Source organism: Petaurus breviceps, unplaced genomic scaffold (assembly GCF_028583685.1).
Source record: "Petaurus breviceps papuanus isolate PSGF00001 unplaced genomic scaffold, PetGlider_PUasm1.0 90822, whole genome shotgun sequence".
Taxonomy (NCBI): Eukaryota; Metazoa; Chordata; class Mammalia; order Diprotodontia; family Petauridae; genus Petaurus; species Petaurus breviceps.
In genome coordinates this window covers 9031767-9049784 of record NW_027187351.1, presented here as the reverse complement: position 1 = coordinate 9049784, position 18018 = coordinate 9031767, and the positions used below count along the sequence as shown (strand labels likewise).

The following is an 18018-nucleotide window of genomic DNA, read 5'->3' as shown; positions in this document are numbered from 1 at the left end:
TTATTATATATTTAACATACTCTATATACATATATATGTATATATAAATATATATGTATTTTTTCAAGGACTTTCTTTCCTCTCATTACCTCTTCTCCCTATTGCAATAAGAAAGAACAGTCTTTTATTTAACAAATATACATAGCTAAACAAAACATATTCCCAGTTTATATCTTTATGGAAATGAATGTATTGTTCTGTACCTTGAGTAATGGAAATATATTTTAAACATCATCTTTCCTCTAAAATATCTTCCAGGAAGGTTTACATAGTGAAACAAATAAATAAAAACATGTGATATTGAGAAAAATATGTGGGAGGAGGTGTTGAATAACATGAAAATAGACCTAGAATGGTTAAGTGTTTTCAGCATTATTCATTCTATGAAGATCTTGGCCCCAAGAAACAGACTGAGAACCCAGTATTAATTTTTAAAGCATATGCTTAGTTTTTAGTCACAGATAAATACAATAGGAATAAGCTGAACAAGGTAGCTTCCACTTTTTATGAATTAGCTCTGGACATGTTGAACTTTTTTTATTCTTGCACAGGCTGTTATTGTGATTGACTTGAGTACATGCCTATAAGTGGTGACCTGGAGGGATGATCCTATTGATGTATATCCTTGCCTAGTATTTATGTGTATTCAGTAAAAAAAGATTTTGTTTTCATCTTCCTCATTAATTCATTTTTTTCAGGTCTTCTACCCTTTACTTGGGACCGGTGAATGACTGGCATATATATATATATATATATATATATATATAATTTTTAGATTGAGTAAGAATGAGGTTACAGTAACCTTTATTTGAAATTTCCAGCCAAGACAATGAAATAAGTAAGAAGTCTATAAAATTCTTTAAGAGAAATAAGTGTAGTGCCCTTTTATAAAAAAAGAAAAATGTATTTATATATCAAAATATTAAGTCTGAATATCTAGAAGAGATGGAATTAGATTTATAAAATCCTTGAGAGCTTTTTTTTCTTTTTTAACTTGGCATAGCAGTGCCTTTATATTGTAGGCACTCAATAAATGTTAGTATTAGAGAAGGTATAATAAGAAAAACTGTATTTGTGTGTGTATGTGTGTACCATAAGCATACACACAATATAATATATACCCATACATATAGCATATGTGTATGTATAATTTTGCACATCATTTTACGTAACTGCTACTTACATCCAAGTAAGGGACAGTGAGTGGTGCAGTAGATGTGAGATTGACACTCCAAAGAGAAATTAGAGTTAGATAGAGGTGCAACTCACTTTCATAGAAATGGCAGCTAGGGACTGATCATATTACTTAGGAAGAAAGTCTAGAGAAAATAATAGAAGAGAGATTAGAGAATTAATCTATGTAGACATTCACATTTAGGGGGCTTGGCAAAGATGGAGACCTAACAGACAAGACTATGAAGAACCAGTTACACATGTAGGAAGAAAATGAAGAGAAAGTAATGTAATGGAAATGCAGACTGGAAAGCTTATGCAGGATTAGAGGGTGGTGAACAGTGTCAAATGTTTCAGAGAAATAAGAAAGACAAAGATGGAGATATGAGCAAAGATATTTATGAAATCCTTATAATTCTTTGCTATGAAAGCTGCCATCCCGGAGATATATTATCAAATGATATAGGTCAATTATGTGAGAAGATTATGGAACAATAGGTGGAAAGTGTTGGTACCCAAGTAATGTTAAAAGCTCTAGAGGAAGACCTTCATTATTCTAGATGAACTCCCTGACTCCTGACTCCTGCAAGATTTCTCAGAAGTCATGAACAAAAATCATACACCATAAATGAGTATACTTGAGTGAGCTGTGATATTATACCATTGAGGGCATTATATCCCCACAATTTTAAAATCATAAATCCATTGAAGTTGTTAGATATATATTCCAAGGATTTTGGTTCCCAAGGGCAAGTTTTGAACTTATATGATTTTTAGAGTAATTATCTGTAGCAATGTGAGACCTAAAGTGCAAAGGTAAGGTTGAGTGACGACCATGTCCTTCATACCGTCTTTTTTCATGTTATCCATAGTTTTCTGGCTAGAGCCTAGTAAAAAAAAAACAAGCTCTCGTCCCTTCCTTTCCCTATCTACTGAGGAATTTTTAGAAATCTCTCCCTCCAATAGAAGAAGGGTAAATTGGTAGTTCAGTGCAATCCCCAAGAATTGGAATGGTTGATATTAACTTAATTGAAAGCAATCTCATAATTTTCTTCTGCCAAATATTATAAAGATTTTGTAACAGCAGAATTTTATCTCATAACATATCCTTATGACTAGTCTCAATAAACACAACCAAAAATCCATTCACAAGTTATGCCCATAGGCATCATGAAGACAAAATAAAGGTAGAAAAAGTTAGGCTTCTGTATTCAAGAAATACCCTCATTTCCCTTTATAAGTATCATAGTGTTTAAAGAAAGGGTCTCAACACCTAAGAGTCAAGTATGTGTCCATTGTAGCCCATATTTATATAGATCTTTATAAATAGCATCTCATATAATCCTTGTGATATTTTTGGAAAAAAAAGTAAGACTAATATTATCGTGCCTAATTTACAGATGAGGAAACTGAAACTCAGAAAAATTTAGTGATTTTTTTCCAGTTTCCCAAACTTGTAAGTGGTAAGAGACATGAATAAAATGAAGATCCTTTTATTTCAGGTTCAGAGATATGTCTACAGTAACACTCTGCCCCTGGTAGCATGCTTTAAGAGCAAGCATGCACTAACTTTGACTTCCCAGTACATATTAACCTCTAGGCAACTTACCAAGATTTTTTGGGCAGAGTTATTGTCCCATTATCCCTCACTCAGTTACTTGTGGCTTCATTTTTAATGTATCCCTAGCAGATCAAGCTAGAGGAAAATAGAAATCATATGATTTAAGTGAAAATTTTAAAATTTATGACTTGGAGTTGGTTAATTTTGTGTAACTTAATGAGAAACAAATCCCCTCATCTGTACTCTGTCCTGCTGCTATAGCTTGTACCTTATGTTTTGAGAGAACTTTCATCTATGACCTGAACCAGCTTACGAATGATCAAGGAAAACATTTATTACTCATGGCCTGTTAGCTGGAATAAGCAATCATACTGTGTGATAAGTTAACAGTTATCATTAAACTTCTCTAAACTAACGAAATTATAATAATTTTAAATTATTTAAACCATCTATTTGAATATATATCATCATGGATCCAAACAAAACAAAAAGACACAATTTAAGTGCCATATTTAGTTGAAACTTATTGAGTTAAGTGTTGTTGACTTGGCAACTTCCTAATGGTGAAATGCACCATCCATTTGGCAATTGTGAGTTGATTTTAATTGAGTCATAGTTTGAGATCATTTCTCTAGTGGGTACAATTATTTTTAATTTCAGTTTACCACAAGTATCTATTTTTATGTGTATCATATCATATCATCTCATAACATTCTGATTGGGTCCAATCATTCTGAAGCTGGCAATTTACCTCTAACAAGGTCTATTTTAAAATAGCTTTCTTTTCATTATGTTCAATTTTCTATTTAGCATACCACACACATTACCTAGCATAACAAAATATAGAATTCCTAATTCATTGGGCATATAGGTATATATACCACAATACCTCTATATGTGTTTGTGCATATGTGCCTACATACATACATGCACATGTACATTTTATATAGGCTATACCTATAATTTAAAACAGTTGGTCAAAATATTAGATTTTTTATATGTGGCACTAAAGGGCAGAACTAGGACAAAGGGACAAAGGTGATAGGGAGTTACTCAGATGAACATACATAAAAGAACCCTCAGAGTAGCCAGGTGACATTCATTAAAAGCAACTAGGTCTTCCATCATCATCTCCTTTCTTATCTTGGCTATCAAATCCACATTAATTTTTTTTAATTCCACTCCCAGTGCAAAGATCATTCTCCTTGGCAGATAAATTAAGAGCTGAACATATTTTCCTTCTTTTTGTTTACAGTTACTATTTTCCCATCCTCTGCAAGCAAAGGTTAATCACCTCATCTCTTTGATATTCTCTTCTCTAGTATTTCATTTCTTTCTCATGGCCCTATTACTTATCTGACTGATACTTCTCAGGCACCTTTGCCTGATCTTCATTAAGCTTGAATGAAGTTAGTGGTCATTCTTAAATGTGTAACCAAGAGCTCAACATGATATTCCTAATGTGATCTGAGCAGGATGAAATTTTATTTCTTATGTTCTAGAAACTCCTTTTCTATTTATATAGCAGAGGGTATGGTTAGATTCTTTGGCTCTCACATTACACTGTTGACTTACTGTACATTGAACATACAGAAAACTTAAAAACTGTCTTTGAAGTGAACTATTATTTAGGCATGTCTCACCATCTTATATTTTTGAATCCCAAATATAGCAATTTTATATCTATCTGTCAATGTCTATCTCTAATTTCATCTTATTGACATTCATAATTGATTCTACACTGTTGATATCTGGTTTTGAACCTTAATTTGCTCTATATTTTATTTATCCTAATAAAACCACAGCCTCATTTATATTTGGAGGTAGAAGGTACCATAATCACTTAGTTGACTTCCTTCGTGTTACAAATGAAGAAACTGAAACCCAGAGAAGTAAAGTGATTTAAACAGTAAGAACAGTAAGAAGCAGAGAAACAATTCAAACATAGAGCTGTGGCTATATATCTAGCACACTTTTAATTTTTTAATTAAATAATTTTCTTTCTGCCTCCAAAATTCCCTTCCCCTCTCGGGGACAAATGAAAAACAAAACAAAACCTTTGTAATGAATATACATACTCAATCCAAATAAATTTCTACATTGATTATGCTCGAAATATATATCTCATTCTGCACCCGGAGTCCCATCTCCTCTCTTTAGGAGATGGGTAGCATATTTCATTATGAGTCCTATAGACTTGGTCACTATGTTGATCAGAATTCATGAATCTTTCAAAGTTGTTTATTTTTATAATGTTATTAAACAAATTTTTATCCTGTTTCTGTTCACTTAATTTTACATCAATACATGCAGGTTTTCCCAAGTTGCTCTGAAACCATTACATAAGAAATTTCATAATGGCATAATAGATTTTCTTATCATTCATATACTATAATCTTTTCCACCATTACACAATTAATGATCACCCTGTTTTACTTAATTCCCTGTACAAAGATATAGATATAGATACACACACAGATATATATACACATACATACTCACATATATATGTACAAAAGATATATATATATAGTTTTATAGATATATGTATATATGTGTGTGTGTGTGTGTGTATACAGAGAGAGAGAAAGAGAGAGTTCAAATGAATCTTTCACTCTTCTTTCATCTCTTTGGATGTGTAGAACCAGTAATGTGTTGCTAGTTCAAATTTAATGGCTGGATGAGCTCCGCCAAGTGTATTAAATTTTCTGTTGTCCCATAGCCTCTCTAACATTTGTTTTTGTTTTGTTTCATTACAAAATTGCCAGTGAGAGTAAGGTTGACTCATTCCCTTTCACTTTCCTGCACTTTCCCTCCATTGTAACAGCCTTCTCCTGCCTCCTTTATGTGAGATAATCTACCCTATTCTATCTCTCCATTTCTACTTTTCCCAATGTATTCCACTCTTGCCTCTTAATTTTATTTTTTAGATATCATCCCTTCACATTCAAGGTTACACGGCTAGTTATTTTGTGTGGGTGTTAAGTATCTGAGGCCGGAACCAATCCTGGGTCCTCCCAATGCCAGGCCTGCGCTCTTACTCACTGCGCCACCTAGCCACCCCACCTTGGAGGCTTTTGATGCAGGAGTTTTCACTTTGCTTTCTTCTTCTGATCCTATGTTTTGATTGTCTTTGTCACCTAAACATGATTCTATAGTTTGATTTTGCTTCCTCTGTTGGCTCATCTTGCCAGCCATCGACTTAACTTTTGAGCAATTTGCCACAGTAGAACTCTGCTTCCAAAGTAGAAATTATGGCATCCCAAATTTCTGGGGTTTTGCACAACCCTTGGGAGAGCTTCTTCTAAGCCCCTGTCTCAGAACTCTGTGGAGGATTGCTTGTCCACAGCCTCAACAAACTCTGCCACACCAGTGTTCCTCACCCCTTGACTCCTGCCAAAGATTGCAACCCAGATCTAAGCAGAACAAAGCAAGAGAATCCTGCCTCAGTGCCAGCAGAGAGATTCCTGCAAATTCCCTCTGGGCAGTCACTTGATCCTCCCATGATCTGTAAGTTGCAGCTCATGAGGCAGCCACTGCAGTAGCAGCTACAGCCACCACAGCCACCACTTCTGCCTCCCCTGGAAGCAGGGGCCAACCACACTTTTCTCTCACCCAGGATCAAGAGAGTTCCCCACTGACCTTTTACTTTCTCTTTGGCATTTATGGATTGAGAAGTTTGGAAATTGCCATAGCTGCCAGTGGTTCACTTCCTTGAATATACGTTGACCAATCTCTGCTGCCAGTCTGGACCAGCTTGGCCCAAGTGGGACTGTTCTCCACTCCCAGTTTAGGGCAATAGACCCTTGCTGTCAACCTGCCAGGCTGCCCTCAGAAGGAGATTTCTTTCCCTTTGTCAATCTGTGGGTTCTGTAGCACTAAAATTTGTTTAGAGTAATGTTTTGCCGGTAGTAGAGGTGGTTGGAATGGGAGCTCAAGCAAGTTCCTGCTTTTATTTCACCATCTTGGTCATACCCCCTTAGGCTCCAGATTCTTGATGGAAAAGTTGAATGAATTATAGGAAAAAAAAAAACACATAATAAAAAAGTTTTAGTGTGGGACTACATTCCCCTGTCTAAACTAGATAAATTGAACCATAGAATAAAGAAGAAAGAATGTAAGGATATGAATAGTATTTTGGAAAAGTTACATATTATAGGCCTATGGAGAAAATTGAATGGGAATATAAAGAAATACATCATTTTATCAGTTGTAAGTGGCACGTTTAACAAAAATTGACTATGTACTAGAGCATAAAGACCTCACAATTAAGCAAAGAAAAGCATAAATATTAAATGTGTGCTTTTCAGACCATAATGTAATAAAAAAAATTACATGCAATAAATGATCATGGAAAGATAGATTAAAAATTGATTATGACCTAAATAACCTAATCCTAAAGATTGAGTACAAGAATAAATCATAGAAACAGTTCATTATTTTATCAAAGAGAATGAAAACAGTAAGACAACTTTCCCAAAATTTGTGAAATGCAACTATATAGTACTAAGGGGAAAATTTATATCTCTCAATGTGTACATCAATAAAATGGAGAAAGAGCAAAGCAATGAATCATGCACCCAACTAAAAACAAACAAAAAAAACTAGAGAGAGCAAATTAAAAATTCCCAATTTTACATCAAATTGGAGATCCTGAAAATCAAAGAAGAGATCAATAAAATAAAAAGTATTAAAACCATTGGCCTATTATATAAAACTGGGGCCTGATTTTATGGCAGAGCAAATAAAATAAATTATTGACTAATTTGATTGAAAAAAGAGAAAGAAGAAAAACAAATTACCAGTACCAAAAGATGAAAAAAAGTGAATGTACTGCCAGTGAAGATGAAATTAAAGCAATTAAAAATAATCCTATCAGAGAAAAATTATGCCTTAAACAAGGCATGAACAAGCGATTTGCAACCATGACCAAAGAGCAATAACATTGTAGATACCTTTAGAACTAGCATTAACACTACTAAGTCTCTATCTGAAGGAGATCAAAGAAAAAGGAAAGGACCTGAATGTACAAAAATATTGATAGCAATTCTTTTGCAATGGCAAAGAATTGTAAATTGAAGGGATGTCCATTAAGTAGGGAGTGCCTGAACAAGTTACCATGTACAAATGTGATATACTCTTATCCTGTAAGAAATGATGACCAGGATAGTTTCAGAAAAACTTAGGAAGACTTATATGAACTGATGCAAATGGAAGAGAGTAGAACCAGGAGAACATTGCACAGAGTAAGATCACTATTGTAAGGATGATCAGCTGCGAATGATTTAGTTGTCTTGATCAATACAGTGATCCAAGATAATATTGAAGGACTTATAAAAACTTCTGTCCACTATCAGAGAAAGAACTGAATCTAATGCAGATTGAAACCTAATTTCATTCTCTTTCATTCTTTTTTTTCTTTTCTTTCTCTTTCTCTTTTTTTCTTCCTTTCTTTCTTACATGATTAATATGGCCATATGTTTTTCATTTATCAACCATATCGCATTTATTGCTTTCATAATGTGTAGGGCAGTGTTTGGAGGGAGATAAAGAATTCAGAACTCAACAAAAATTAAATGATTTTTAAAACAATATTTTTTTAAAGAAAAGAAATATGTGAGGAAGCAAAACCTGTAACAGGAGGGCAGAAATACCCTTCTACAATACTAAGTCTTCTGAAATAGCATCAGAGGGTGGAAATATCAGAAGCACTTTCTCAATTCAATAACATTTCAGCTTTTAGGCATGTTACCTGTCCAGGACCAATGCAAATAACCTAATAGGCTTATGTTCCAAGTTTTGGGTGTGTGTTGACTCAATCTGATTCCCCACCCCCCACATAAGAAGGTTGATAAGTAGAAAATATTTATTCTACTTAGCCGTAGGAGTGGAAATGTGGCTTAGTTGCTAATATGGTGGTAGAGGTAGAGAGCAGTGGATCAATGGAATAGATTGGGTACATGAGACTCAACAGTCAATGACTACAGTAATCTACTCTTTGATAAACCCAAAGACCCAAGTTTTTGGGATAAGAACTCACTATATGACAAAAACTGCTGGGAAAACTGGAATATAGTATGGCAGAAACTGGGCATAGACCATTATCTAACACCTTATACCAAAATCAAGTATAAATGGGTGCAAATTTGATACCGTAAGCAAGGGATAGTTTACCTGTCAGATATATGGAGAGGGGAACACTTTATGACCAAACAAGAATTAGAGAGCATTATAAAATGCAAAATGGATAATTTTGATTACATGAAATTGAAAAGCTTATGTACAAACAAAGCCAATGTAACCAAGATTAAGAGGGAAGTGGAAAATTGGGAATATTTACAACCAATGTCTCTGATTAAGGCCTCGTCTCTAAAATATACAGAGAATTGAGTCAAATCTATAAGAATACAAGTCATTCCCCAATTGATATATGGTCAAAGGATATGAACAGGCAGTTTTCAGTGGACAAAATTAAAGATTTCTATAAGCATATGAAAAAATTCTCTAAATCACTATTGATTAGAGAAATGCAAATCAGAAAAACTCTGAGGTACCACATCTCACTGGTCAGATTGGCTAAGATGACAAAACAGGAAAATGACAAATGCTGGAGAGGATGTGGAAAAATTGGAACACTAATGCATTGTTGGTAGAGTTGTGAACTGATCCAACCATTCTGGAGAGCAATCTGGGACTATGCCCAAAGGACTATAACTAATTTCATACCCTTTGACCCAGCAATACCACTTCTAGAGTTGTATTCCAAAGAGATCATAGAAGTGGGAGGAAGCCCCATTTGTACAAAAATATTTATAGAAGCTCTTTTTGTGGTGGCAAAGAATTGGAAATTGAGGAGATGCCTGTCAATTAGGGAATGGCTGAACAAGTTGTAGTATATGAATATAATACTATTGTGCTATAAGAAACGAGAAGCAGATGGACTTCATATTTACCTGGAGAGGCTTATATGAACTGATGTTGAGTGAGAAGAGCAGAACCAGGAGAAATTTGTACGCTATTACAGACACAATGTATGTGTGATGACCAACTTTGATAGACTGTACTCTTCCCAGCAATGCATGGTTGTGGGTCAATTCCAAAATACTCATGAATGGAGAGATGTCTACATTCAGAGAAAGAACCAGAAAGAACAGAATTTGAATTCAGATTGAAGTGAACTACCTGCTCTCTTTCTTTTTCTTGTTTGGTTTTGTTTGCTCTTTCCCATTGTTCATTCCATCTGATACAATCCTTTATAACCTGACTACTGACTAGTGTGAAAGTATTTGCAGATTCTCTTCTTGATTATATGCCACTATGGGGAGGGGGGTGGGGGAAACGAGAGGAAAGGGCAGAAAATTTGAAACTCAAGGAATTGTGAAGCTGAATCTTGCAAACTAAAAGCAAGCAAACAAATTAATAAAGACCAAAAAAAAGAAAAAAGAAAAAAAAAACAACCAGTCAAACAAAGATAGTTAAGGGAAAATAGATCTAAGGATCTTAAAAAAGAAGTGGAACACAAAAAGAATAAAGAATGGAAGAATGATGAAATAAATTAACTTTCCATCTACTAAAATGCAAGTTCCTTTTTACATGATTTTGTTTTGTTGGGGATTGATAACACAGAGAGAGAGGAGTTACTTGAATGGGGAGAAAAGAGGCAATAGAAACAAAGTAGTCAAAGATACATTGGATAGAAATAAAGAAGTAATAATTTCTCTATTTTTTCAACATTACTTAGTTCTCTTTGGAATACTGTAATAAAGCAAGATGTATATAATTTTTTATTTTCTATTGCAACAATATAGTTACATTAGGATACTCACATGATGGTGTTTATGATAACTTCAGCTGCCTTATGTGCAGTTCCTAGATCTCTTCATCCCACAGGAATATGTGTGGCCTAGATGCCAAAAGTCTAACTTTAATGAAGAGGTATCTTGTCAAGTTTGAAAAGTTATTTTGGGGGTGTTGCCGAAGGGGTCTTTTATTAATTTTCATTTCTTATCACTGATCTTTATCTAACCACCTGAATGGATTTGTAGTTGTTATCAGTACTGGATCTATATATTTATAGTATAGGGCTATACTAGTGTACTTACTGTCAAGTTTTTTTTAGATAAATTATACTATGAAAAAGAGATGATTGTATATTGGCAACAATCAATGAATAGTTCCTAGAGTAACTTTGTATTTTCTCCTCTCACATAAGGCATGAGGATACTGTGGAAGATTAGAGCAATTGCATGTATTCCTTAGAAAGAATATTATTCATATTTTTTTAAATAAGAGGGAGAAAAAATAAACACTTCTTTGAAACAGGCACAAAAATGAATTTTACTCAAGTTAGCAAGTTTATGCAGTGGAGAGGGGAAAAGGCAATTTTGTTTTTACCTCAAAACAAACAAACAAATCAATAAAGAAGAGGATATAAATAAATTTAAAAGGAATAAACCAAAACAATTCAATTAACCATTCAAAGATTTGAAATATAGTCCAATAAAAGGGAGTGAAAGGAATGGAGAACCTTAGGGCAAAGATTACTATCAAGTAAGTATCTAGAAAAATTAGCATCAAATGAATTTAAGCAAAATTAATCACAAGGACAAAATGCTGCCATTTAAGGTAGAATCTAGACCTGTGATATTTGTTATATGGAACTGCCAAGAGAGGATTCTCCCCTCCCCCCACCCAAGTAATTTGAATCAGATTCTCTGCAACTTGTCTTAGTGATTTTGCTTAAAACACTTCAAAGTTAGGCTATTTGTCTTAGATTGTATAGTTGCTGTGTGTCATAGTTGAGGCTTGAATCCAGATATTGTTGACTTCATATTCACAATGCTGAGATGACTGAATAAGGGCAAATGTCTATTACTATGCTGTATACAAAAATGGAAAATATGAGAAATTCAGAGAACTATGGAAAAGATTATTTGTAAGCACAATACTAGGCATGATGTGATGAGGAACTGTACAAGAGAGAAGAGCAAATATTCTAGAGATGTTCTGAAGTTAGAAGTGGCAAAACTTGGTACTAGATTGGTTATGTGGTGTGAGTACAAGTGAGGTTATACATTTAGAGATGGGAAAAGTATGAACCAGAGAGAAGTGGCAGTAAGAAATCACATGAAGGTCCTTTACATAAGGGTCAGTTAATGATGAAAAGGACAGAAAAGAAACTTTTTTGTGTATAAAGGAAGAAACATATTAACTATCAATTGATGCAAGACATTACTGTCATCATGGGTGGCTTTGGAAAGTTTGGAGGAGAAAACATAGTATAGAAGTGAATACTTAGAACTTGTTTTCAGTAGTATGGAATGATGCCTGTCTCTTGTGGACACAGTTTTCTGTTATTAAATGTTATGTTATTAAAAAAATGAAAGAAAGTTAAGCTTAGTAAACAGTTTCAAGGGCATTAAAGAGACACTCTAAAATATGGAGAATTTCAGAGAGCTGCTAAGCATGATGGTTTGTCAGTAAATATGCATATATATGTATTTTATGACTAAAAATGGTTTAAAAAAAGAAAATGGGAAATCATGTAAATATTTAGACACCAAGATATGAATTTTTAAGAGGCCTGCCAAATTGATGGGACAAATTTGGGGAGTTGTGACTTTTTTAAGTAAAAGGTGAGTCGCTGAGATCCAGAGTCTTATTTGAGTCAATGAGCAGTAAAGCAAGAGGAATTGGTCATGATAGCAACAGGAGAGAACAAAAGGACCTGAGAAGAGTTTGAAGGAGAGAGAAATTTAAAGATGATGTATTTGAAAATCTTTGTTGGCTTTCTTGAAATTAGAAAAAGTCAGCTGAAAGAAGACTTTAGCTGAATGATGACAGATTGATCAATGAGAACTAACCTCATTGGCTAAGAGTTCCATCCACAACTGTTGTCCTTCAGTGCTACATGCAGTCAAAGAGAGGTGAAGGTTTTCATAAGAGCATTTGATCTCTGCTGCCACTTCTGACTTTAGAAGGAAACCTGGACGGTGTTTTTACAACTGCTTTGGTGTCTTGCTGAGGTAGCTTAAAGAGTGAGCCTTAACTTGTGTCGCTGTAAGCCCAATTTTCTTTTTTTTTAATTTTATTTATGTATTTAGTTTTAGTTTTCAGCATTCACTTCTATATGATTTTGAGTTCTAACTTTTCTCCACCTCTCTCTGCTACTACTTCCCTAAGATGGCATGCAGTGTGATACATGCTATACATATACAATCATATTAAACATCATTCCATGTTAGTCATTTTGTAAAGAAGAATTAGAACCAAAGGGAAAAACCACAAGAAAGAAGAAAAAGAGAGAGAAAATAGTATGCTTCTATCTGCATTCAGACTGCATAGTTCTTTTTTGTATGTGGTTAATATTTTCCATTGCAAGTCTTTTGGAATTTTCTTAGATTATTGCATTGCTAAAAAGAGCTAAATCCATCAAAGTTGGCCATCACACAATATTGCTGTTACTATGTACAATGTTCTCCTGGTTCTGCTCCCTTCACTTAGCATCAGTTCATGAAGTCTGTCTGCTCATCATTTCTTATTGCAAAATAGCATTCCATTATATTCATATACCACAACTGGTTCAGCCATTCCCCAATTGATAGGCAACCCCCTAATTTCTAGTTCTTGACCAGCACAAAGAGAGCTACTATAAATATGTTTGCACATATGGGTCCTTTTTCCCATTTTATGATCTCTTAGGACCTAGTAGTTGTATTGCTGGATAAGAAAGGTGCACAGATTTTTTGTTTGTTTTTTTTGGAGGAAAGAAGGCAGGGCAGTTGGGGTTAAGTGACTTGTCCAAGGTCAAAAAGCTGTTGTGTTGTCAAGTGTCTGAGGCTGGATTTGAACTCAGGTCCTCCTGGATCCAGGGCCAGTACTCTGTTCACTGTGCCACCTAGCTGCCCCTATGCACATTTTTATGGCCATTTGGGCATAGTTCCAAATTGCTCTCCAGAGTGGTTGAGTCAGTTCACAATTCCACTAACAATGCATTAGTGTTCCAATTTTCCCACATCTTCTACAACATTTATCATTTTCCTGTTTGTCATTTTAGCCAATCTGATAGGTGAGATGTGGTAGCAAGGAATTGTTTTAATCCGCATTTTTCTAATCTATAGTGTATTAGATCATTTTTTCATATGACTACAGATAGCTTTAATTTCTTCATCTGAAAACTGCCTGTTCATATCCTTTGACCATTTATCAGTTGTGGAATAACTTGCATTATTATAAATTTGACTTAGTTCTCTATATATTTTAGAATTGAGGCCTTTATCAGAGACACTGCTTTGTATTCAATATTAGATCTGGTATGGTTAGATCACCTTTTCTTGCATTTTATTCCATTATTTCCCTTGGTATTCTGGACATTTTGTTCTTGTGGATAAATTTTGTTATTATTTTTTTTTCTAGCACTGCAAAATAATTTTTGGTAGTTTTATTGGTATGACACTAAATCGGCTAACTAATTAGGTAGAATTGTCATTTTTATTATATTATCTCAGCCTTGCCTTGAGCAAATGATATTTTTCCAGTTATTTAGATCTGACATTTTTGTGTGAAAAGTGTTTTGTAATTGTTTGCATATAATCCTGGGTTTGCTTTGGCATGTAGGCTCCCAAATATTTTATATTGTCCATGGTTACTTTGAATGGAATTTCTTTTTCTGTCTCTTGTTGTTTGACTTTGTTAGTAATATATAGAAATGCCAATGATTTATGGGGGTTTATTTTATATACTGCAAGTTTGCTAAAGTTCTTTATTATTTCAAGTACTTTTTTACTTGATTCTCTAGGATTTCCTAAGTAAACCATCTTATTTTCTGCAAAAAGTGATAGCTTTGTTTCTTCTTTGCTTATTCTAATTCATTCAATTTTTCTTTCTTTTATTGCTAAAGCTAACATTTCTAATACAATATTGAATAAAAATGGTGATAATGGGAATTCTTGTTTTACCCCTGATCTTATTGGAATTATTTATAGCTTATCCTCATTACATATAGTGCTTGCTGATGGGGGGGCGGAGAGGAGTGGGGGTAGGTGGAGCAATGAATAGAGCACCAGCCCTGGAGTCAGGAAGACCTGAGTTCAAATGTGACCTCAGACACTTAACACTTACTAGCTGTGTGACCTTGGGCAAGTCACCTTACCCCAATTGCCCCACTTTCCCCCCCTCTAAAAAGCAAAAAAAAATGTTTTCTGATGGTTTTAAATAGATGTTACTTACCATTTTAAGTAAAGCACCATTTATTCCTATGCTCTGTAGTGTTTTTAACAGGAATGATTGCTGTATTTTGTCAGAAGTTTTTCTATGTCTATTGAGATAATCTCATGATTTCTTTTACTTTTGTTATTGATATTGTCAGTTATACTGATAGTTTTCCTAATATTGAACAAGTCCTGAGTTCCTGGTATAAATCCCACCTGGTCATAGTATATTATCCTATTATGAGCTCCATTTTCAGCGAACAGTGCAACATCTAGATAAGTGAAGAATTGGCTGGCCTGGTTCGTACATTCCAGTAATAACTTCTATGATGAGCTTTTCAGTTCTGTTACTTAAAGACAATTTTTTACCTGAAGAGCTAACACTTTTTAAAATGGCTCCTTAAGGGTGATGTTTAATAGAAAGAATTTATAAAATCTGTGTTTGAGTAGAGAAGAGAAGTTGCTGAAGTAGAGCCAAGATGCTGGAGTAGATGAAGCACCACAAGCAAGCTGATTCTTATACTACAATATCCAATAAGAATATTGGATACAATATTTCCCTCCAAATAACTTTAAAATTTTGGAGGGTTGAATAAAAATAATTTACTTTCTGGAGAGACAACCTGAGGACCTCTGCAATAATCCAATTTAAAGGAAGTATTTGCCATAGTAATAATGCCCTCTGAAGGACCAGTTAAGGATGACTATTAATTAAAGGAATTTGTCGCTGCTTCATCATTTCAAAAGCAAAAGAGATGCTTTGTGCAGAAGGAATACATTAATACCTAAAGCACCACAGTTAGTAGAGAAACAGCTTTGGGTGGGGTAGATTGTTTTTAAAGGGGTCAAGGACATCAAGTTCTGCATTTCATAGTTGTGGGTTTCCTTGAGTATGTGAGATTTCTTCACTAATATGACTCTCAATTAGGTTTTTCTTTAAGAAAAAAAATGTTTTTTCCAGTTATATATGTAAAAACAATTTTAACATTGATTAAAAAATTGAGTTCTAAATCCTTTCCTTCCTTTCTTCCTTTACTCCCTCATTGAGAAGGCAATTAATTTGATAGAGGTTATATACATGTGCAGTCATATAAAACATATTTACGTCTTAGTCATATTGTGAAAAAAAAAACAACCAAAAGTTTAAGAAAAATAAATATTTTTTAAAATATGCTTTGATCTATATGCAGATTGTCAGTTTTTTCTCTGGAGGTGGATAGTATTTTTTTCCCATCATAAGTCCTTTGGAATTTTCTTAGATCATTGTATTGCTGTGAATAGATATCATTCACATTTGATCATCTTACAGTATTGCCATTACTGTGTAAAATGTTTTCCTGGTTCTGCTAACTTAACCTTGCATCAGTCATCTATGTCTTTCCAGGTTTTTCTGAAAGCATCCTGCTCATCATTTCTTAAACTACAAGAGTATTCCATCACAATCTTATACTACAAATTGTTCTCCCATTCCCCAATTGATGGACTTCCCTTCAATTTCCAATTCTTTACCATCACAGAAAGAGCTGCTATCAGTATTTTTGTACATTTAGGTCCTTTTCCTTTTCTTTTTGTTTTGACCAGGATATGGACTTTTGGATTGGGGATTGATAGGCATGAAGAGTTGACATATGGGGTAATTGAGCAAAATTGCCCTTCAGGAAACAATAATAATATTTATTTTATTTCTGTGCCCAAAGCAATGGATGGAAAGGTAGGGGTGAAGGATCATACATAGCAGCAGAAATGAAATGACTGAATGGACTGTATGGCATGGAATAATTGGGTCATAATGAACTAGGTGACATTACACTCACTCATTTAAACCAGTGAAGATGTTATATCTCTAAGAGAGAAGTTCAAAAGCTGGGTCAAATTTTCCATGGCATCTGGCCCCCTAACAGGTGACTATCTTTGTACTTCCTGAAATTATTTTGCATTTGCTTATCTTTTTCCATTATAGAACTGTTTCTCATTTCTATTTTTGTATCTCTGGCAACCAGCATAGTGCCTTGCAATACACATTTGTTGTTGTTGTTGAGTTGTTTCACCTGCATCAGATTCTTCATCACCCTATTCTTAGCAACGATACTGGAGTGTTTTGCCATTTTCTTCTCTGGCTAATTTTGCAGATGAGGAACTGGGGCAAAGAGGGTTAAGTGACTTTCCCAGGGTCACATAGCTAGTAAGAATATGACACAATTTTGAACTTAGAAAGATAAATCTTCCTGATTGCAGGCCTAGCACTCTATCCTCTGAGCAACACATACTAAGTGCTTATATGTCTGTTGCATTAAATTGATTTGAGAAAGACTATTAGAGAATATACCTACTTGAAGCACAACTTACAATGTAATTAGATTAATCTGGATTCTACACAGTGAACATATATTTACATAATTGTGTATTTTAAATTTAGGTATGTTTCTTGTGCCCTGGGCTGCCCATATGAAGGACGCATCGCACCTGAAAAAGTAGCCGAAGTAAGAATACATCTATTGTCCTTATCATCATAAAATTTTCTAGATGTTTTGAATGAATCAGTTATTTTCCCACTCCTATTTATCTGTGTAAAGTTCTATAAAAAAGATAATATCCCTATGAAATCACTCTTTTTTTTCTCAATGTAAAGCATGTAAGCACAAGAAGTTTGGATTATTAGAATTGCTGCTGACTGATTTAACTCTGTTGGCTCAGTGGTTCTGGGATGGGGATGGGTGGGATGGAAGGAGAATTGCCTAATTCGTTTTTTGGCCCAAAAGAGATTATATTGACTAAAATGATTTTCTAATTGCAGCCACTTGTGGCAACAAATAGTTTTGCTAAATTCATACACTTCATTTTCCTCTAAGTGGTACTTTTATTTCTATCATAGAATGTATCTGAAATGCTTTTGAAAAATTAAACATGAATGGGCACATTGCTAAGGTTTTTGCTTCAACTGTATTTAACTAAAATCTGAATTCAAAGGAACCTACATTTTTGGTGAGTGGTTCTTAAATCTCAGCTCTGCTAAGGACAGTAGTGAATAACAAATTTAGAAATGAAAATTGAGGCAAGGCAAGCATACACTATAAT

At 34.2% G+C, this 18018-nt stretch overlaps 1 protein-coding gene across 1 annotated transcript in view; it reads left to right on the top strand.

Annotated features, from left to right (window-relative positions):
* HMGCLL1 (3-hydroxy-3-methylglutaryl-CoA lyase like 1) overlaps positions 1-18018 on the top strand; it is a 281965-nt gene that overhangs the window by 160451 nt on the left and 103496 nt on the right. The window contains exon 6 of the mRNA XM_069070749.1: positions 17360-17423. Within this exon, the coding sequence (XP_068926850.1) occupies positions 17360-17423 (64 nt within the window). The remainder of the gene's footprint in view (positions 1-17359; positions 17424-18018) is intronic.